This window comes from Telopea speciosissima, chromosome 4 (genome assembly GCF_018873765.1).
Source record: "Telopea speciosissima isolate NSW1024214 ecotype Mountain lineage chromosome 4, Tspe_v1, whole genome shotgun sequence".
Taxonomy (NCBI): domain Eukaryota; kingdom Viridiplantae; phylum Streptophyta; class Magnoliopsida; order Proteales; family Proteaceae; genus Telopea; species Telopea speciosissima.
The window spans coordinates 61,542,204-61,565,232 of NC_057919.1; the positions used below are offsets into that span (position 1 = coordinate 61,542,204).

The following is a 23,029-nucleotide window of genomic DNA, read 5'->3' on the forward strand; positions in this document are numbered from 1 at the left end:
TTGATCAAGGCTGAATCCATTCCGGTCTCAATCAGAATCGACAAGTAACAATCCGGATCTTGATTTTGGGTTGCTAAAATTTGGACAGGACTGATGACAGTGATAAGGGGATTCCTCCTTCACCATAGATAAAAGAAAACTCGATCCATTTGAAATTGGGAAGAAAAGTAAAGAAGATCTATCCAAAAAAGCCCTATTCAAAAATAAAGATTTTCATTTAATCAAATAGTTATTATAGTCTTCATCCAAGAAGGAGAAAATCACCTTCAATGGCCACCCACCACTATCTACATAATACCCACACAGCCACTTTTATTTCCTTATTTCCTCTCTTTCTCTCTCATTCTATAATCAATTAACAAACCAAACCCCAACCCATATATAACATTTGGTTTCACAACAATACAAAAACAAATGAATTAGAACCAGCCCCAACAAAACTGAACCCAAAAAACGAATAGCCCAAAGTCCCATTTTTGCCCTTGGTATTCTGTACTATCCCCACCTCATCCCTTCCACTTGGCACACTGAGTCGTCGGCCGAGTCTTCACTATCCCTGCCTTAATCGGACAAGTAGTCTGAGCCGGCGGTACCATACAGTTATATTGCAAACACAAAGAGCTGCTAGATGGAATCTCAGCCGTTGGATTGATTTCGATCCCTGTCAGGTAATTATGCTGTAGGTACAGTATCTCTATCCCTGCGGCTAACAACCGGTCTACGAAGCTACCCGGCACTTCCCCTGTGAACCGGTTATTGTTCAGATACAGGTTCTGGACGGTCGACAACAGCGACGATATCTCGCCGGAAAATCTGTTATAGCTCAGATCGACGGTGGTGATCCTAACTTGATCCAATGGTTTAACCCGTCCAGCGAAGAAATTTCTCTGCAACTGAAGGTTCGTTATCGGAAATGTGAATAAAACGCCGGGAATGCTTCCCGTGAACCGGTTCAGGCTCAGATCGAGGTAGTTCAGCCGGTTGAGTCGGGCCAATAGCCGGTCTACCGGTCCACTCAGACGGTTGGAAGACAGGGAGAGGTACTGAAGCGACGGAGGTAGAGAAGAAGGTGAGAGAGCACCGGCGAGGTTGTTGTGTTTGAGATCGAGACGAGTTAGGGTTTGGGAGGTGAAGGGAGGGACTGAACCAGTGAGATGGTTGTGACACATAATTACATTGGAAAGTGAAGGGATTGTTCCGATGGCCGGAGGAATCGAGCCGCTGAGCTGATTGTAGCTAAGATCAAGGGTTTGAAGCCTTCGGAGTTCGACCAGAGAAGAGGGTATTTCGCCTGAGATGAAGTTTTTGCTAATAGCGAGGAATCGAAGGTTCTTCAACTGAGATAGAGTTTGTGGAAGATAACCCATTACTCTACCAGGAACAATGGAGAGCTCTGCGAGTGCTGAGAGATTGCCGATTGCACGGTCGATACGGCCACTGAGACCAGGAGAACCAGCTCTTGGATCGCCTAGGTTTAAAGCGATTACCTTGTCAGCTTCACAGTATACACCGGCGAAGTTGCAGGGATCGGAAGTGAAGTCCCACGAGGAAAAGAAATTCGAACCAGGCATGTCATCCAGAGATTTACGGATAGATTGCAGAGCCAGGAAATCAATAGGGTCTAAGATGGAAAATATGCTCAATGGAATGTAGAACAGAACTAAAACAAAAATTACAGAGGCTACAAGCTGTTTTCGACTGTTCTTCATCACCTCCATTTCTTGGAAGAAACAGAGAGAGATGAGAAACCCTTGGAGGTATTGCTTGGGTTTTAATGGGTACGAGACTAGCTTTTCTGCAACTTTTCCGTGAGGGCAACCTACAGATTTCCCGTGGGAGGCGGTGTGAGAGCTTTAATAGCAAAGTATAAGTAAACATCAATGGTCAACACCGCAAGAAGAGAGAGATAGAGAGAGAGAAGAGATTTCTTGGGAGATAAGTTTTGCTTTCGCTTTGATCCCACTTCGCTCTCAGTAATCTTAGCTTTTTCTTTTCATTTGGCTTCTCAGAGAAGGCGCAATGACTGCAACTGCAACTACAAAGCAAGTTCTAGTGTTTGTTTACTCTTTTCCCCATCTCTATTCGCTCTCTAAACTCGTTTTTCCTTGGGATTAGGTTCGGAAGAACAAACGGTTCTCCGAACCTAGGTGTTATTCCGAAGCTGAGGCTCGGATGACAATGGGAGATGCGCCATCCACGTCATCTGAATAAGCCACGTGAGCATTAGTGGAGAGACCGAGAGAGTAGGATCAGCCGGTAACAGTCAGTGCTTCTATTACTTGTGGTTACCGCCACCTATCGGTCACAAGGTATTGTCGCTTTTATTTGGGAAAACTGGGATTCTAAAAAGAATAAGAATATGGAGAAAGTTTGTCCTGTAGCGTCAGTGATCTCCAACGGTCCCCTTCTTCGCCACGTGTTTTCTTATTGGATTGGTATGTGTACCATGTAGCTCTTGTAGAAAGTACAAACCATCAGAGTCGTCGATCTGAAATTTAACGTTCAGTATTAATCAACTAGAGATCCCTTTAAATATTTTTGGTATGGTCATTGTCGGTTCAGTTTGATTAGTTCAGTCAGCCTAACCTATTGAAATAATATGTGTGGACCCAATGGTCAAATTAATTCTATTGACTTTGAAGAGTTGGTATGTAATATGTATACGGGGGAAATACTATGTATGCTAACGGTATACCATATGCTAATACCCTATTTGTCAATGTCTCTTTTCCTCTCTTTGAGTCATTTCAAAAAATGAAAGAGAGAGATAGACACATAGGGTGCTAGCATTAGCGGTATATCCATCCATCTCTCATGTATGTAATACCCATTAAACAACAAAGATGGACATGTTTTAATTAATTTACGAAGAAAAGTTCTCTGTGGGAGTGTACCAACCATGCTATGTCTGGGACAAAATGACCTCCCCACCCCATGATACCAATGAGTGTAAGTGCCACGCTCCCCAGAGAATACTAACCCATTAGTTATAATGGGGAAGATCCAATAGATCCAAGGAAAGGATCGTTTTGAATGTTGACTGTTGACCACCAAACCAAATTGAAATAGGAAAGCCCAACTTCACCACTGAGGATTATTCAGGCATTGGAATGAAGGTTATGTTGATTATTTGATTGGCTTCATATTGTGTGTGTGTGTCATTTCTAAATCTGTAATTCATTTTCTATCCTCATCAAATGTGATATTAATTATTATGATGCAACCACGCCTTCATAATGCATAATTAATACTATTGATGCCCACGACCCAACCTTCATTTATGTATGAAATTATGCAATCATGCCCATTGTGGTTGGATTTCCTCATAAGTTTTTAGATTTTCTTTAGAGATAGAGAATGCTGCCTGGGCCTCTAGAGCTTGCAGGTAGAGATGTAAACAGATCGAATTTGATTGGATAGTGGCATTATCATATTCGTATCCGTTTATATTTGGATGGATTCGGATAATATCTTATCAATTTTTACACGGATTCGGATAGTTTCCGGATAGTGATTTTTTTTAATACGGATTCTCCTAAATGGATATAAATGTGAATCGAATACCAATTTTCTGACTATCCGTTGACATCTTTACCGTTTTTTATGATGAGGATTAGAGTTGAGACTTGAAAGTTCAACAACTACCCTTTCTTCTACTCTTCTTAGTCTTTGATTTTCTCACATAGATATGTGATTCCATGTATCACATAGATATGTGATTGCATAAAACTATATATATATAAATCAATATAAAATATAGAAAAAGAATCACACTATTCTAACTTATAAAATTGTAAAAATAAGATAATAAAATCCAATAAGGTCACTTAAAAGGATAGATGGACAAAGAGATATATTTCAGATATTTTATTACCGTCGTATTGCTAAACGAATCGGATAATAATCTGATAGATAGGAGGATTATCATATTCATATCCGATTAGTTTCGGATGGATTCAGATTATCCTAAACGGATACGAACGTGGATCTAATAAGGATTTTCGAATATCCGTTGACATCTCTACTTGCAGGCATGTTGGCCAATGGGAATCTGCAAACAAGCATCATTATGGGTAGAAATTTTGCCTTTTCATGGGAGCAGACTGTTATTTTCGTGTGTTTTTGACTTTTTGTGTCTAGGCATAGGAGCCATGTGGGCTACACGACAAAGTAGCGGTTGTTTCCCCTTTTTTTTTACGGTGTGTTTGGTATTTTGAAACTTGTTTTTTCTCTATTTTTTTATTTCAGAATGCATTCTATATTCAAAATCTATTCCAAAAATAAATATCAAATATAGCCTAAATACCCAAACTTAATATTTTTTTCTTCTTTTCATTGAAATCCAAAGTTGTAATTATTTTGATTGGGTAAATAACAGCTAAGGTACTTGACGTTTCAAGAAATTATAGTTAAGGTACCCAACATTTCTTATATTATGTTTGGGATACCTAAACTAAGATTACATTAACCTAGTTAATCAATCTTTTTTATTTCCATTTTTGCCCCATATTTCAAATTAAACCTACCTTGTCTTTTAACCTCTCACAGGTTAAAACCCCATCTCTCTCCCACCCCTCATCTTCCTTGCAAAATCTTCTTCCCCCCCCCCCCCTCAACACTATCAGAGAGAAGAAGAAATCTGATATACCTCATGCTATGAGGAGGAAAAGATGCGGTGGGGTTGCAACCATGGTTGATATATAAAAAACCTAAGTATGGGTATCACTCCAAAGCACTGACTGAGGACTGGATTGAAGTGTTAGAAAAAATGAACTTGAATTGGGGTGAATTGGACAAATCAGAGATGGGGAAAAATATTGTTGAGTTAAATTTCAAATTGCAACTTGCAAGTGTGAGCAAGCTTTTCTCTTTTCCCTTCAGTTTTTACTTCACCCTTCCTATAGCAAGAGGTATATCATCTCTTTGATAGCGTTGAGGGAGGGGGGGGGGGAGAAGATTTTACAAGGAAGATGAGAGGTGGGAGATGGGGGCGGGACAGGGGAGTAAAGGGGCTGAGAGGCAGAGGATGGGTGCGGGAACAGGGGATGAGAGGTAGGAGATGGGAGCGGGAACAGGGGATGTGAGAGGTGGGATATGGGTGCAGGAATATGGGATGAGAGGTGGGAGATAAATGGGGTTTTGCAGTTGAGAAGTTAATGAGAACGTAGGATTGATTTGATATATAAGGGTAAAAATGGAAATAAAAAAATTGATTAACTAGGTTAATGTAATCTTAGTTTAGGTATCCCAAACATAATATATGAAACATTGGCTACCTTGACTGTGATTTCTTGAAACATCAGATACCTTAGGTGTCATTACCCTTTTGATTGTGAGTGATTCCTTATACCCTCTCCTTTCCCCTAAACATAAAAGAGAGTAAATTTTGGTGCCTTGAGGTTTCGTCGTGGTGTTATCTCAGCTTGGATGCCTTAGGGATTTGACCGTGGTATAACCTCGACTTGATGCCTTGAGGTTTCACCGTGGTGTCACCTCGGCTTAGATGCCTTAGGGATTTGGCTGTGGTGTCACCTCGGCTCATTCACCTCAGCTTGGTGCCTTAAGTTTCACCATGGTGTCACCTCGGATTGTTTATCTAGGCTTAGTGTCATAGGGATTTGGCTAAGGTGTCACCTCAGCTTGGTGCCGTAGTAGTGGCACCTCAATTCATTTATCGTGGCCAATATAGTAAGTAGCGTTTGAACATCACCTTGCCGAGCTAAACCAGCTTCATTGAATTAGAATTTGAAAGTACAAATCGAGCACCTATGATCGCATCAAATGACTCGGATGATTGAACTGAACTAAATGACTACTGATAATACTTAAGTTCTCCGAGTTCAATCGTTGAAGTACCTCCTTGCCCCCCAGAGTTTCCAAATGGCAAGTATCTGGGTGAATCATTTTGGTAACTCTGTAAGTCCTTCCTAATTTGGTGCTAGCTTGTCTTAGTTCCTCAGGTTTGAGACTTTTGACCTCCTGATTGAATTTCTATGAGTAATGCTTCAATTGACTTATCTTTTCCCCAAAGAGTGGTTGCATAACATCTTCAGGAAGCCAGTTGATCTCTGCATTTACCGACTCCTTTGTTTGTCAAGGACTTCATCTTCAGGTGGTGTGTTGAGACAACAACTTTCAGGGCATTAAGTCTCACCCGACAGAGAATGGCATTGTAGGCCGAGGGGATATCCACAACCAAGAAATTGATCATTACGGTGGTCTGCTGGTGTTCTGTTCCCGCCATGAGGAGTAGCTCTATAAATCCTTCTACCTTGACAGATACGTCAGAGAACCCTTGCAGCAGGCAATCCACTTTCATCGACCTATCTCTGTTCAGCTTCATTTGGTCATATGCTTTCATAGAGGACATCTGCTAAACTTCCACTGTCTACAAGGATCCTTTTTACCTTGTTGTTTGCAATCCTCATTGTCACCACCAGGGCATGATCGTGTGGGGTTTGAACACCCTCTAAGTCTTCATTAGAGAACAAAATCTTCTGCCATAATTTTGGTTTTTTTACCTAGGGTCTCGGTTGTGTTAACACTCTGGGTAAAGGCCTTCGCCTTCCGGGTTGAGGATGAGCTTTCGCCAACTGTGGGTCCACTGTAGATGGTTGCTATTACCTTTACTGGTGTGTCTTATTTGGCCTGATTATTTGGTTGTTCTTGGTTGGGCGACTTAGTACACCTCCGACCACCTCGATCTTTTGTCCTATTAGGCTTTGTCTCTTCTCATCTGCCATGATGATCTCGGGGGCCTTCGTTGTCTTGGTTAGCCCTGTCTCACCGATTATCAATATAACGACCAAGGTAGCCCCTTTAGACGAGGCTCTTGATTTCTCCTTTGAGATGTTCACACTCATCTGTGTCATGGCCGTTTCCATTGTGAAACCTGCAAAACTTATCTGAGTTTCACGTTTCGAGATTGCTACCCATCTTTGGTGGCCACTTGACGAACTTCTCGTTCTCTATCTACAGTAGGATGTTGGACCTTCAGTGGGTGAGTGGAAAATATCACTCAAACTATTTCGGAGGCTCTTAAATTATCGTCTGTCAGATCGTCACCTCTTCCGTCCTTCATTTTGATATTCTTTCTCCTCTCTTTCATGTCGTTTCTTCTCGGTTCGTCCTTCCTGGTTCTCCATTTTGGCATCCAAGGTTTTCACCGCATTCATGTATTCTTCGCATAGAGCCTGGAGCTTAGCCAAGTTGTTGGGTTGTTTTTCTCAGAGCTCCCAGTTGAGGTCTTTGTCATTGATACCTGCAAGCAAGGCGGTGTACTCAACCGCTGGGTCCAAATCTTTGATCTCTAGTTTTACTTAATTGAACCTGGTCATGAAAGACCTAAGGAATTTGCCGCTCCTATGTTTCACGGTGGTCAGGATCACCGGAGTCTTTTTGTTGCTTTAACTACTCGTGAAAGCTGTTGCGAAGGTTGTGCTGAGCTCTCGGTATGCTCTAATCGATTATGGCTCGTGGTGAGTGAACTAGGTTCTTATGACTATTCTCAGCATGGTGGGAAAGGCGCGACACATAATCCGGTCTGTTGTGCCATCGTAATATAGAAACGTCGTCATCTTAAACTCCTAGAAAAAGACGTTCATGATTTTGTCAGAGAGGCTGTCTTTCCTGAGAAGACTAGCTACTCAGACCTGACTTGTATTTGCTTGAATTTTTTGGAATTTCTCTTTGAGCTCTTTTACATGTTTGTTGAGGTCATCATTCTCGGGAGCTCCTTTACAGGGGACTTTGGGCCTATGCTTAGAGTGCGGTTCATCCCGATCCTTAGCATTCTTTAGACACTTCTCAACGGCGTGATTACTGGGGCTTCGACCTGAGTCAGTTGACCTTGAGCTTCTCCATCTTCCGCCGTTATTATCCCATGACCTAGGCGTTGGAGTCCTTTATTCCATAACTTGAAGTGCGGGAGGTGGAGCCCTGTGTGAATGAACCTTAGCAAGGGCTTTAGAGTTCTGGCGAAGGGCTTGAGTAAGCTCTTGGAACTGCTGCTTCAGGGCTAGGAATTGTTCCTGGGTTACTGGGGTTTGCAAGTCGAGTTGGGGCACCTCTTGGGTTCCTTGACCACGGTGCTGGTATGCCCATCTTATTACTGGGGCCTGCAAGTCGAGTTGGGGCACCTCTTGGGTTCCTAGGTTCGACCACTGCGATTGCCACTTAGAGGAGTCGGTGGAGGGTTCCCAGTTGAGTTCAGATGACCCTGATCAGGGGGTGAAGATCCCTGACTGTGCTTGGGATTATTTTGATTATCTTCGTCGTGATTCGAGGTTGTCCTACATGTGCTTTTGGTAGTCGTCATGACGAGTGGTTCTTACTTTCTCTCTGTTTCCCACAGATGGCGCCAATCTGTTGCTGCCGGAACATTGCCCGATGACGTGGAAGTCCTGCAAAGTTGAATGGCGCAGAAGTGACCTGGAGTGGACTCTGAGGTGGGATTCTCTATTGCCTAAGTCAATCTGGTGTCACAGATAAGATTTGGTAGAGGGAGTAATGAGAGAATAGTAAGAGAGTTAGTTTTCAGATCCTCGTACCTAGGTCCTTCTATCACTGTTTATACCTGGAGTGGTTGTCGAGGCGGTTATTGAGTCCCCTTGGTGGTTAGCTCCTTTCTTAGGACGTGTAATCTAGGCACGTGTCTGAGTGGAGATCGTGTCCCCTTGATTTGGGGAATATTCCCTATGGTGGGGCGCGTCAGCCGTTGGAGTTAGAGAGTGTACGAGATTAGGGTTGTTGGGGGTTGTGATGCCCAAGTAACCCTTTCAATGTCCTTTACTATTGCATTCCAACCTCCTATGCTGACAGGTTCCATCTACGTGTCACCTGTCTACTGACAGGCTATTTTTATGCATATCACAACTCAACTAGAGAAGGGCCAATGCTCTTCAGCTGAGCCCATTATTTGGCCAGAGAATCAGGGTGAAATTTTGCGTCATATACAACGATACACTAGCACAGATCATGGGAATAATGAAGGAAACACATTTCTAATTAATGTGTTTGAAGGAAAATCAAATGGAGACTCGGAGCAGAGAGAAAGGCCAAGCTACAAAGAAACCAAAAATCTGAAGCATCAGGGAGGAGACTGCCTTGATGGGTTTTCTCTGTAACAGTTGCAAGAAGTGAAGAATGAGACTGATTCAAAGATTTAGGCAGTGAATGTTCAGATTGATCTTCTAAACGGGAATTAAGTAGAAGGAGGTGCTTTAAAAGGGGAAGTACAGTGCTCTGATCATCAAATCATACCCCTGCCTCTGAGATACTTGATGAAGGCCACTGATGGAAGCACCAACTGCTTTGAAATGGGTGAAGGTCCCCTCAATTGGCTTCATCAAGGGCCTGAAACAATTGAAGAGATGATGTTCAACAATAATCACCACTCCTCTACCACCAATAACTTCAACATGAACGGCTCTGATGGAATAAAAAACTTTCTTGAAGTGGATCTGGATCCCTCCCCTCCCTCAATTGGATCCAACAAGCATCTGAAACACTTGAAGATTTGGTGTTCAACAGAAACTGCTGCTCCTACTCAACCACCAACGACTACTGGTTAATGGATCAATAGCTATTTCAGTACAAGAAGTTTTCTGGGGTTTTTTCTGATTTCCCCTCTCCCTCTTGCATTCTTTATCATATGAAGCCATTTTTTTGTTGTTTGGTTGGCAATTCATTTTAAAGGTATCATGAAAAACATTGTTTTCAGGTTACTTAGAGTGAGTAACATCGATGGATGTAAGACAATTTCTGTAAAGACTATGGGAATAATATTGGATGGTTCAGAGATGGGTCATACTTAATTTTTGTTGGGACCTCCCCTGAAACATTACCATGTTCTCCATTTCTTAGCTGTCTTTTGTAGAGTTTTAGGCTCAACTTGAATTGTTATTAAGTACAGAAGAGTTCAAAGAGACTTTTTTTAGTGGATTAGGGGAAAACTACATTGAAAAATAGTAAATTCTCACCACCACCACAGCACCCCAAGAAAAAAAAGGACAAAAAAAAAATAAAAAAGAACTTTCTGTCCAGTCTAGAAGAACACCTACTCTGTTTAGCCATTTTCTTCTTTTCTTTCCTTTACTTGTCCCTTAAATCTCTAAACCAGATGAACCATTTCTGGTTATATGCTGCACTTCATCAAATTAGGAGTCAAGATAACTCTCACCTCAGTATCCAGGTAACATTTGGAAGGAACTTGATCCAGTCATATCAAACAGCAAAGGAACTTCCATTTGACTACTTAATTGATGTCCATTTTCCATTCTAAGACATAAATTATACTTTGTTTAGTGTACTACATCTCTATTCTATCCATGTCATCTTATAATATCTTTTGAGGATGTTGTAGTGTGTTGATATACATTGTCGTGGCCTTTACTTAACAGCTCGAGCTTTTCGGATAAGCGATTGCAACAGAGTATATACTCTGAAATATGCAACTCCTACAGATACCAATCACCCCGAACTTAGACAATCACTAGTTTTAAATGTTTGGAAGTCCATTTCAGAATCACTAGATCCAGGCTAAAAAAGTTACTAAAAATTTGGCAAATATTATTCTTTCGGAGAAGAATTTGAGCTTGTTGATTCAAGTCAGTCTTCTGTTATCTTGCAGTCTCATAGATCATAGAAAAGATTCAATGCTCAATGCAGAAACATGATAAGAAAGGCATTCTCATTGTGAAATGCATGCTTCATTGCCTTCTCATGGTGATTATTCTGTCTTTTAGTTTCCCTGTGAACACATATTAGATCATATTGTTCAAGAGAATTTCTACTTTTAAGAGGGACCATGAATTTCACAATTGAACTGTTAAGCTCTCAAGGCTGGATGACCATATGGCTTCAACAATTTAAGAGAAACTGCAGTTGGGCCAAGTAACAGTTATGGATCATCATTTGTAGCCCTCTGCCTTGAAGTTGTGTTTCTTTTGTCCTCATCAAGGCTAGTCTAGTGTGACTGTGTTAGTTCATCCCAACTACTTCCTTTAATGGATTTTTGTAGCTAAGAAAAATTTCCCTAATGGGTATGGAGAACTTCCACCTCAGAGTAACAGGCCTGACAGAGTTAAGGTCTGATGATGACCCTGCCTGCCCAATTAAGTGCTGTTGTGGAGAATTGGTTTAGGAATGTAGAAATTACATAAAATTCTGCTCTTTCTAGTCAGAAAATTTAGATATCAGTAGGCATTTCATTTAATGTATAAACAGTATACAATATATCCCTTTAAACTTCACATTCACATAAAAAATCTATAAACCCCAAGAAGGATAAAAAAGAAGAAGCTGGATTTATGGATTCAAGAAAGTATCAATTCACCTACTCTCCCCTAAATCAGATCTATAAATGCCTTAAATTCCTTTTAGTTGAGAGCCCAACTCAATTAGAAAGATCCAATTTGTGTGCATAAGTTGAGAGTGCTTCTTGTCCATAAGAACTAAGTAGTTTACCATGAAAGAGATACTTGCAATGGGGTTTGGCCCTTGTTCAGGGGCATCTATCTTTGTCTAGACGAGAGTGCTCCTACTACCATATTTAAATTGGGTGGATTTATGATTTTGAATAACAGTAGGTTGTTATGCCTTTATTTTAGTTGCAACTTTAGAGTTTTCTCATTTCTATTATTTTTTCTGCTTCAGGATATATTTGTAGGAGAAATCCTCAGTGCAACAATTGCAGTTGATGATGATCCTTTCCTGCACGCAATCTTGCAAGTAAATGTTAAGAAACAATGCCCATAAAGGCGATTTGCAGAAGATAATGCAAAGCGAAAGAGGAGACACATGTACAAGACAAGATTTACGTGGTTCACCCCCAAGTAGGAAGACTGCATCCACGACCGAGCGATAGAACGATTTCACTACTACTCTGAAGCAAAAAAAATACAAACCCTCAATCTCTCCCATATCTCAAAGAGATAACAGTACTTTATAAGAAAACCCTAACCCAGCAAGTACAGAACTGCCCCTAAAGACCCACCTGGTCTAGTTTGGACCTGAACCCAACATATGTTGAAATACTTATCAAATCGCAGATCTCGACGAGCTCTAAAGGAGGCAGGCCTACGACACTGATGTATGCACCTTTAGACCATTGTGGCATGTTTCAAAGGTGAAATGGCCAGCCAAAGAATCACCATAGCACTTTCTGGACTGAGATCAGGCTTCATCAATAACAGTAAGCCCCATCAATGTCATGGCTCTTAGGTGATGAATCCAAAGATGGACAAACTGAAAGTTAAGTCAAAATGTTGGAAATTTTGAACCCACTAGAATATTATGATTACCATGCAAAATTATCCACAAATGGTAGTAATTGATTCTTTTTCTTTTGTTGCTAGACAGAGTCTTGACTTGTATTGCTTCAAAATTTCCTCAATCACTGACTTTTAGAAGATTACATGTGTTGAATATCTGAATGAAATAATAAATTAAAAAAATTCCCACTTGAATTTGTAATTTTTTTTGTCTGAATGAAAATGCTCCCAATTCATTCATTCTCAAAGCAGCAATATCATATCTTATGATCTAGTTCAAACCATTCAATTTAATCCAAAGCCTAGAAGGAGGGCTCTGGTATCTTTTTTAAATGTAGGCCATCAACCTTACAATCCCTTAAATGATGACATTGAAACTGAAACAATTAACCTTTGCTTGCCTATCAAAATATTGAGTTATCCTCATTCTGTTGCTATCTCTTTCTCTCCTTGTATGGATGTTGTGTCTTCTTGTATTCTTTCTTTTTTGGAGTAATAAAGTACATAACCCCGCGTTGGGCTCCTCTATAGCGCACATCCAATGGCCCTGTGGGCTCGGGCATGCAGCCCAACAGTCTGCCTGTGTGTCCGAGCACACAGGGCCATCGACATACCTCCCCCCCCCCCCCAAAAAAAAAAAAAAAAAAAAAAGAGTTATCCTCTCACTAAAGCCACTTCAGGAAGGCAACTCCAAGTACAGGGTTTGGTTAGACACTAAGTGCTATGTTGAATCTTTATATTTCTCCCTTTCAAGCTGCCTTTGTACCTAAAAGGCAATTTGAATAACATATGCTCAAAAAATGTTTCATTACTTTAAATATAAAAAAGGAAAGGGTGTCAACCAAATTAGATATTCTGAAAGCCTATGACATACTTGAGTGACGTTTTATTGGACAAGAATGCCCATTAAGCACCTTTTATTTATAATTGCTACGGAGGTCTTATCAAGACTAAAGAAGATGTTTTGACAATTAAGGCCCTTCTTGAACTCTTCTCTGATCTGTTTGGGCAATATATATTTTTCAATTAAAGTAAGGTAAGTCTTAGCAAGAATGTTTTGTTGGAAAATAAGAAATATTTGAGTGACTTGTTAGGAGTTAAAGCAATGTGATCTGATGTTGTTTATTTGGATACTAAGCTCTTCTATCCTAGATATAAAACTAAATGATTGAAATCTATTGTTGATAGGGTGGAAAAGAAATTAAACTTATAGATTTGATGTAATTTACCCAAATCTGGCCTCTTGACTATCAAATTGATTGTCACTTTTTTAATAAAACAGAAATTCCTATCTTCAAGTTTTGAGACTAGGGCTAGATTCAAATGATGAAAATTCACATGGGACTTGAAAATCTACCCTAAATTCAAGATTTTTCCTTCGGAGAGTTTTACTTGATGGCCTACCTCTTAAATCTGGGCTATCCTTGTGGAAACGTTGTGATGATCTTTGCGTTTTCTATGGTACATGATAAAAACTTTCTCGTGTAACTTTACTAAGAGAATGTACGTGGGCTGCAGGAATCCTTAGTTTGAGGGCTAAACTCTTCGGGGGTGAGTCAATTCTTGAGCTTTGCTCTAATATTTTTGTATGAATTTTATGTAGACTACATCTAATCTATGTTGGTTTTTTTTTTTTTTTTGCGTTTTTTTCTTTAAACCTCTATTTGATTTAAATGCATCGCAACCAAGTTCTATACAAAGGTAGCAAACCTAATCCTCATTCTATTCCTAAGAATGTCTCAAAGTGGATTAAGGATCTGAGCTTGACCAAAAATCTCTTCATCTTGTCTATATGTGAGACGCTTCCTTTGTTTTCTTATGATATTACTAACACCCTTGCTCTTCCTGCCTCAAATTCTTCTATATTATTGTGCCAGTATTTTCAACTCTCAACTAAAGGAATTTGGATGGGTATCATTCATTTTTTTTCCCAAAGAGATTTTATCTTTGTAGCTTTTGGGCATGGTGTGGTTGGTTGTGAAGTTGAGGCAGAAGCGACGGGCCTCTCTTAAGAGATGGAAGCATGTAAGAGAGCTGAGAATAAACTCAGTAAAAGTCTGAACAGATTCTAAAAGGTTAGCATCTTTGGTGCCAAAGGAGAATGGGGGTGGAGTGGCCTCAGGAAGCATTTGAAATACTTTTAAAATTTTCAATTGGATTGTAATAACCTAAATACTTTTAAAATTAAGTGTGATGACCATGAATTGTTGGCTTTCAAGCACAGAAATCTAGGGTTACAAAGTGGGATTTTGGGATGGACAGGGATGTGTTTAACTTTGTAAATTTAAGTTAATTTATTTATTTGTTTTGTTAAAAGAAAAAAAGATTATTCAACTCAACGAATTGGGACCAGGTAGGATAAATAGAGGGGAATCAATTTCTCTTAAATCCATGGTGAGGAGAGAATCTCTTCATCTATAGGATTGAACCTTTGATTGGACTAGAGAAGGATATTTGGGATCTTCAACAATGGACAAAAATTAATGATAACAATCACTTTTTCTAAAGTCCAATAATAACATCACAATGGGTGAAGAGATTTTTTATTTACCTAAGGTGACGAAAAACTAAAACCAAATAAAGAAATATAAAGATAAAAACGAACATCTACAAGAGAAGATTTTCTATATATATAAATAGGAAAAAAGAATGCTAACTGGTCACGTGCACAAGACCACGTGAATTTACCACCGTTCAGCCTCCAGTGAAATAAAAAATCATATTCAAGCAGATCCCTTATGTGTGCTCTCATTGACCCTTGCAATGGTGCAGTCGCAACATGATCAGTCAATGATCTCTTACCCAAATGAATATAATGAAGACAGGCTTAGCCTATTTTGGAGTTATTTTTTGGATGAAAATAAAACAATATATTGTAGAGTTATTTTGCATAGCTTAAACGAAGCTAATATCTTGTTAAATTTAGATTTTCTTTTAGAAGATGACAGACCGACACTAGGAATTTTTTGAAATTCTTAAATATTTTTACCTTGAATGTATTACATTAATGGATATGTTTCACTTCTTTGCTTTTTTGCTTGTAGAGTCACAAAGAAAACAATCGCTCAAAGTAGCAAAGATCTAATTGATATGCTACATTTGCTCTAAAAAAATTCATAGATTTAGAGGGTTGGGCATACTGCCAACTTTTGGTAAGCTAGCGACATGTACCAATTAAAGGACAGACACATGAGGACAAAGAAGTCTTTTTCAAAAGGAAATGAGAGAGGATGACAGGCTAGGTATCCTCTTTTCAGCACAATGTCTGGTTCAACCATGTGGCATACCATGCATAAAGCATTAGCAATTCTTCAAAGGAATTGTTTTTCAAATAATTTTGAAGGAATTATCTTCGCACTTGTTTATATGTGATAAAGGAAAAGGATAGGCATATCACCCACATGTGGTAAATTAGTGGATAGCACCAATAGGGGTGCGAGATGAGGGATAATATAGAAGGAGCAAGGGAGTCGATTCAATTTCAAAAGAGGAAGAGAGATAGACACATGGGGGGCTAGCTTGTGATATGAGGACGATGCACCCAGCCTTTTCCCATATGACATTTATCTTCACACTTGGTGATGCCACATTAGACTAATAATTAAAGGCAACGTAGACTTGCTAAAAACCTATACCCCAATCAAAATAGAAAATTCAAATTTATTATGAGAACAGAAAAGAAATATGTGTCTTTGTTATGTACAATATAAAAAGAAAAACAAAGATAAAAGAAACAAAGAGTAAGTATTATAAATAAAAATCAATTTTCATTTGAAACAAACAGAGCCTTAAGGGGTGTGCCTTTGGACCAGAAAATTTGCCAACTGTGGAATGCAGATATTGAATATCAGTGCAGAAACAGAATTGAAGCGATTCCATTGAGACCATTTACAAGGATTTATAATTTCAAAGTTCCTTTTCTATTAAATCTTATTGCAAAGTAAGAAACTAAAATAAAAATTGGACTAAAGACTAACCCACGAAAATAAAAAATAAAAAATTTAGAGACTTTCAAAATGACACTTCTATGGATGCATTTGTAGTTTAATCCCTTCTTTTAATTGTCCTTATTTTATTCTCAAAAGTTCTAAGTTTAGGATATAAAAGGTTTTCAAGATTAATTTGAAAATCACTTATCATTATATCACTATCAAAAGTTGTTATTGCCTTACAAATTTGTTGAGTACATATGTGAAATTACAATATTTACCCTTATTGACAAAAAGTGTGTTACACTAAAAGAAGAGAAAAAAATAAGGTTACAAATTATTTGACACATTTAGGGATGTCAACAAGAAAATGCCTAAAAACTAAGTCTAAAATAAGAATATAAAGTACACGATAAAAAAAATTAGGGAAAAAGTTGGGAACATTGCTCGAGTACCGTAAGCTAGCACCCGCTATGTCTATCTCTCTCTTCCTCCCTTTGAAATGACCCTCTTGCCCTTCCTGCATGACTCACAATATTACAACACCAATGAATATTACAACCCCATTGGTGCCACCCACTAGCTTATCACACGCAAACAGTATGCCTATCCCTCTCCCATAAAATAAATACAAAATAAAAGTACAATAAAAATTAAATAAATAAACAACCTTCAAGCACTCTCTCAGAGTCATCTATTTTAGGTTAGGCAGTAGTTTCACCTTCAATTTGGGTTCATATGAAATGATTTTTTTTTTTTCAGGTGAATATTTGTGTTACTTATTTGTAGGTTATAACTTGATAAATTAGCTCTTTTTTTTTCCTTTCAAATCCACAATGGAAAATTCCATAAACTTTATTTCTTTTAAATTTAGTCTGCCGATCCAACCTCAAACCTAGGGATTGTATGTTGCAAAACAATATTATTTGAATATCTAACTTTCCTTTTCCATATTTCATTACTTTTACTTTTTGTGATTCTTCTTCCAGCTTTTGAATATTTCATCATTTTCTGGAAATAACTTTTTTCTTCTGTTGAGAAGAAGCAATTTTTGACATTGAATGTAAACAGCTTTCTTCAAGGGAAGCCCACCTCCAATAAGTTAATGTTGTTGATTCAAACATAACCTTTGAATATATATATGATATGGTAACTTCCACCTCCCTTTCCATTTCCACTTCCACTCCCCCCACCCACCCACTAACATTCACAAGACTCTTGACTCAAGACATTATTTTTTACTGATCAACATGCTAACTACTAAGCAACAACTAAATGAGTCAACCACTAACACTTGGAACTCACATAACAATATAGTATAGTGAAATGTGGGACTAAATAAAATAAGTTATATATCAGATTTGAAGGAGGCCAGGAAAGAAGAAAATGGTTGGCAAGTGGACACTCTCTGAAGATGCAACAAGATAAATAATAGCATAAAATCAGAACCCTTAAAAAACAATGAAACAGAGAATCTGTAATCTGTAACTCTTCTCTCCATGTCTCTCTGGCCATACACTTAGACCAGACAGAAACAGCCCCAACTGATAAAAAAAAAGGTTGACCATCAAGAAACACATCTGTAAGAGGGGAATGCATAAAAGGCTCATTATCTTACAAATTAAATACAACCATTCACTGAAAATGGTGTTTGGGAAGTTGGGTACTTCCCATTTATGAACATAAACAATTACAGAAAATGCCAATGAGAAATCCCAAATAGGTGGTGGATTTGCATTATTTTTAGCCATAACTGCATGCCATTCCCCCCTTAACCCCTATGGGCATGTGCAGTCTTTATCACCACAGTTGTCTATTTTGTTATAAATATATTTTTATCTTTTATTTATATCCTTGAAAGAATCAGATCCCCACTCTATACGCCTTTCCCATCCATCAAGGCATTGACCCAGATTAGTTCATAGCCTCCATATCTGACTCAGAGAGTTCTTGCTCATTCCCACCATTTGGTTTGATCTAGAAATGCTCCTCCCTGTGGGTCCAACTGAAAACATTGGATTGACCACAGCTATGGGTATGGGATATGGGTATAGGGTAAAGGGTATGGGTGCATCTGCAAATGGCCTCATTGAAACTGAATCAATTTCCTACATAAACATGACAAACTCATAACCAGAGAACACAGATAATAGACATTCCATTCATTTGGGCAAAATGTTACATCAAACTATTGAATGGTAGAGCAAGTTCTATTAAACTTTTAAACTGAAAATGAGAGTGATGGGTTCATCTTTTCTTAGAAGAGATTGGTAAAATGATCACTCATTCTCCCACATTTCTCATCATGGAAGCTCAAAAGCTTGATACTTTAAGAGAACCTTTGATAAATGAACTAGGAAAGTAGCTTACATTGTCAACAACAAAACAAGAGCTCAAAAAAGCTTCTCTACACAACCACTCTCCGCTCATTCTTTTTTCTTTCACTCTCTTGTTCTCCCCTTAAAAGTGGACACCCATTAACCTTACCACTAATACTTATTCTACCATTGGGATTGACCCACCAGCTGCCAGAATCTGTTGCTCCAGCTACAGTCAATGAGAAGAAAATTTCAGAGAGAGAGAGAAGGGGGGGGGGGGTTTCAAGAAGAAGGTTTCTAATACTCACCCTGAATAGAGATTCAAGCTTGTTCTTCACAAGGAAGTACTCCTGTTTCACTTGTTGCAAACATCTGAGACACCTGCACCAGATCACTCTATCGATCAGAAGAGGAAGACTCTGCTGCTTCTACTAATAAATTACTCTAATTAATTCAACTAAGTGGAGACCATGACTGAACGAAATCATTGTTCAAACTCACCCTTCAGTGTTCTGTTCCTCACAAAAGTTGCGAAATGCAACGCAAGCATTTTTAACCCTCTGTGCACCTATGCTGTAACCCAAATGCAACTTCTTCAATTTTCATCAAACAACAACTAGAAGAAACATTAAAAAAATATAATTGCTTCCTTCTGTATCAGATTTTGATTAAATTTTAATGATAATAACTGGTTGGATTTAATCCCAAGTTTCATAGATTTCCTAGAACTTGTACAAACATATAGAGATTGCTGTTCTGTGAGGCTGTCATGTCAGGTTCCACAAAAATTAATTCAACTGGTTTTCAAGCACAGAAAAACATAGAATCTGGTATTTCTATGTTCATAAGAAGTCAAAAACTAAATAAAGAAAGTAAGAGGCTAAGAGGAGAAGTAAGAATTCTAAATACCTGGAGCTGCTACCCTTCAGCTGGTGAACATGGGCATCCACCTTCTTGAAATCTACAATCTGCTGAGTACTGTACAAGGAAAGAAGGAAGGAAGAAAATACCCATAAACAAATAGGCTAATAGAAGAACAGAGACCATGAAAGGGAAAATTACAGTAAAAAAAACGAAAGGTAGAGACTAAAAGAGAGGGGAAAGAAACGGAAACAGAATGAGCTTGAATCCTTACAGAGCTCTGCCCAGATCGTTGAGAAGCCTCTCAGAATCTTCAAAGAAGAGAGAGACAACTTCGAAGACGAAATCCGGGTTGCTTTCGTCTTGCAGTTGCTGAAGTTGAGTGAATTGATCATCCAGAAATCCCTTCTCACCAACAAGAATCCACCATCAAAACCATCCAAAACAAACAGATAAAAAATGGAACAGAAATCCAAAAATCCCAAACAAACAAACAAACAAAAAGAACCCATTTAAGATTTCAGTCTGTTTACCCAGAATTAGAAGAGAAAAAAAAAGACTAACCTCACGAAACAAGGATGCTGTGTAATCAATCAACTGTCCCTGCATCTGACTAACATCCATTCCTGCTTAGTGCTTCCTTTCTCCCTTCTCCTCCTTGACTATAGTTTGCTCTATCCAAACTGAGCAACTCTTCAGGTTTGTAGATCCTATAAATGAACGATATATAGAAAAAACCAAAGAAGAGGGCAAAGAGAAATGAGAAAGGAAGGAAATCAAAGATTTGTTACGTTTAATGTTGGGCTCTCTGCTTCTCTCTCGGAAAAACCCCAGAGCTATAAAATACTCCTTTTATCTTCTCCCCGTCTGTTATTCAGTCTCTCAGGAATCTGGATTTGTGCTATGTGCGAACGAGGGAACACTTTCACATCTCCTCTCCTAAACACCTTAAGAGGCCCCCACTTCCCCCTCCCATCCAAAATATGCCATCTATGCTTCCTAACTTTCAGTCTTTCCAATCCCCTTTCTTCAGTAATTATTGCCCTCCCAAGTATCTCTCACTCTCTCACTCTCTCACTCTCTCTCACACACACAAACACAAACACTTACAGTCAATAATTGTTTTAAAACACCAATCAGATTCGATTCGGGCTTGAATCGGCAATAAGATGCCAAGATGGGCTTCAGTTGATTCCGATCCGATTCAATCGCTCAGAAGTTAGAATCGGTTTGAACCTGAAGAGAGGAATCTGGTTCCGGATCGGGCTCGGCTGATTCAACTGATCTGATTTCGATTTTTCAAACCCTAAGATCTCTGGTCGTCTCATGTCAATCTGATTATAATTTAAATTAGAAGTAATGCACTTTCCCTCCACTTTGTTTAATAATTAGGCTTCATGTTTCCCACAACGCCCGTTTCGAAACACTTGCTGATAAATTCTGAAACACAAGATTGGTTCAGTGTGAACTTGTTGGAATAATTTCTTATTATCACATGTGGGGAAGATATACATCTAGTGATGATAAGAAAGGAAGTTGAGATCAAATCAAATACAAGAAAGGAAATTGAGATAGAATCAAATATATCATTCTAAGGAAAGAAATATTCCTAGACTAGGAGGTCAAGTAACGCACAGCGTACAACTGGTCATCCTACAATAAGACCATGTAATATTCCCCCTCAAGTTGGAGCGTGAAGGTCACAAACACCCAACTTGGAAAGAAGAGAGTGGAAAAGATCACGATCGAGAGTGGCTTCATGAGGATATCCGCGAGCTGCATGTGAGCAGGGACGTGAGCGGCAGCGATGTAACAAGACAATATACGTTTTCGAACAACGTAACAATCGATGTCAATGTGTTTGGTGCGCTCATGAAAGACTGGACTAGTGGCAATGTGGAGAGCAACTTGGATGCCACAGTAGAGGCGCATGGGATGGAATGGGTAACACCGAGATCACGCAAAAGGTTGTGATGCCAAACAAGGTCGCAACTGGTGATGCCATTGAACGATATTTTGCCTCCACCAAGAGAAATTTCCAAGCTAGAGAAGTGATGTAGCTAGTGACAAAGTGATGGGTTGAGGGGGCAAGTAGCCCAATCGGAATCGCAGAAGGCATGAGGTGGACAGAGCTCTTAGCAGAGAAAAACAAACCCTTTCCAAGAGCAGATTTAAGATAGCAGATAATGCTCATTGCTGCATCTAAATGTGGTTGTCGTGGTGCTTGCAGGAATTGGCTCAAGGTATTGACGAAGTACGTGATGTTGGGGCAAGTGATGGTGAGATATATGAGGTGGCCAATGAGTCGACGATACTGAGAAGGATCAACCAGAAGAGGGCCAAAGTCATGATCAAGGCAATGGTGTTGTTCCATAAGAAAAGTGACTGGTTTGGCGGCAAGCAAATCAAATTCAGAGAGAATGTCCTATGTATACTTTCGTTGGTTGATAAAGATGTCAGTGGAGTGTCGTGCAACCTCGATCCCAAGGAAATAATTAAGCCGCCCTAAGTTCTTGATGTGGAAACATTATTGAAGAAAGCAAATCATGCTAATCACTGCCCGTGACGATGATGTCATCCACATAAACAAAGACGACTGTATAACTGGAGTTGACGGACTTGGTGAAAAGAGAATAATCATCCAGTGATTGACAGTAGCCTGCATCCATAAGGGCCTATGTGAGAGTGGCAAACCAATTCCTAGACGCCTATTTAAGGTCATAAAAGGATTTGTTGAGTCGGCAGAAACGCGTCTCCCCCTTGTGACAATAGCCAGGTTGAAGACGCATGTAGACCTCTTCATGGAGTTCTCCATGGAGGAATGCATTGTTGGCGTCAAGTTGATGCAGGTGCCATCCGTGGATTGCTGCAATGCCAAGGAGGCTGTGAACAGTGACAAGCTTGGAGACTGGAGCGAAAGTGTCAGTGTAATCAAGGCCTTCTTGTTGGGTGGAACCTTTGGCAACAAGGTGGGCCTTATACTGCCCAACGGTGCCATCGACCTTGTGTTTGATTTTATAGATCCACTTGCAACCGATGGGGCTTTTACCTGCAGGGAGAGACTGCAAAGACCAAGTGTATTATGTTCCAGGGCATTAATTTCTACCTCCATGGTAGCACGCCAGTGTGGATGTTTCACAACCTCATTAATAGTAGTAGGTTCAAGCTCATAAGAGAGAGTAGAAATAAAAGAAAAATGGGAGTAAAATAAATTAGCAAATGACATGAAATTTTGAATGGGATAGAGGGGTGTACCTGTCAATTGTGGCATGACGAGGGGGAACTTGCAACAGAGCAAACATAATCCTGCAAACAAGAGGGGAGACTGTGAGGGCGTGAAGAACAGCGGGGGGGAGGAGGAGATGCAGGAAGAGATGGTAATGTAGGTGGGGAGGGGGAGTGGTGATATCCAAGGGAGGGGATGTAGGTGGAGCTGAAGGGATAGGGGGAAGCTTGGGTAGAGGGAAGGGAAGGAAAGTGGTGGAGGAAGGGGACGACATCAAGGAGGGTGGAGTCGAGGGGGGGGGGGAAGAGAACAGAAAAACACTCTCATGGAAGGTGACATCCCCTAGATACAAAGATGGTATGGAAGGTGAGGTCATATAGATGGTAGCCCTTCTGGCCATAAGGATAGCCAACGAATATGCAA

The 23,029-nt window shown here is 39.6% G+C and overlaps 2 protein-coding genes across 3 annotated transcripts; both read right to left on the reverse strand.

The window, feature by feature from the left end:
• Positions 1-219: 219 nt before the first annotated feature.
• On the reverse strand, positions 220-21,771 carry LOC122660041 (probable leucine-rich repeat receptor-like protein kinase At1g35710). The gene is made up of 3 exons (XM_043855215.1): positions 21,767-21,771; positions 5,916-5,923; positions 220-1,753 (listed from the first exon to the last, which is right to left on the reverse strand). The coding sequence occupies exon 3, from the start codon at positions 1,716-1,718 to the stop codon at positions 507-509; it is 1,212 nt and encodes a 403-aa protein (XP_043711150.1). The 5' UTR covers positions 1,719-1,753; positions 5,916-5,923; positions 21,767-21,771; the 3' UTR covers positions 220-506.
• Positions 18,338-20,140, reverse strand: LOC122660043 (histidine-containing phosphotransfer protein 1-like). 2 transcript variants are annotated; one of them, XM_043855216.1, is made up of 6 exons: positions 19,945-20,137; positions 19,655-19,785; positions 19,429-19,497; positions 19,021-19,092; positions 18,828-18,900; positions 18,338-18,748 (listed from the first exon to the last, which is right to left on the reverse strand). In XM_043855216.1, exons 1-6 carry the CDS (start codon positions 20,002-20,004, stop codon positions 18,698-18,700), a joined length of 456 nt encoding a protein of 151 aa, XP_043711151.1. In that variant the 5' UTR covers positions 20,005-20,137; the 3' UTR covers positions 18,338-18,697. The 2 variants fall into 2 exon arrangements, with proteins under 2 accessions (XP_043711151.1, XP_043711152.1); XM_043855217.1 differs by lacking the exon at positions 19,021-19,092 and having other exon boundaries at positions 19,945-20,140.
• Positions 21,772-23,029: the final 1,258 nt, after the last annotated feature.

Excerpts from the sequence above, each read along its gene's own strand:
- LOC122660043 (XM_043855216.1), bottom strand. The coding sequence starts at position 20,004 with ATGGATGTTAGTCAGATGCAGGGACAGTTGATTGATTACACAGCATCC. Across the intron at positions 19,786-19,944 it reads CAGCATCCTTGTTTCGTGAG|GGATTTCTGGATGATCAATT; the intron begins GTTAGTCTTTTT and ends GTTGGTGAGAAG. Across the intron at positions 19,093-19,428 it reads CTGAAGGGTAGCAGCTCCAG|CATAGGTGCACAGAGGGTTA; the intron begins GTATTTAGAATT and ends TTTGGGTTACAG.
- LOC122660041 (XM_043855215.1), bottom strand. The coding sequence starts at position 1,718 with ATGGAGGTGATGAAGAACAGTCGAAAACAGCTTGTAGCCTCTGTAATT.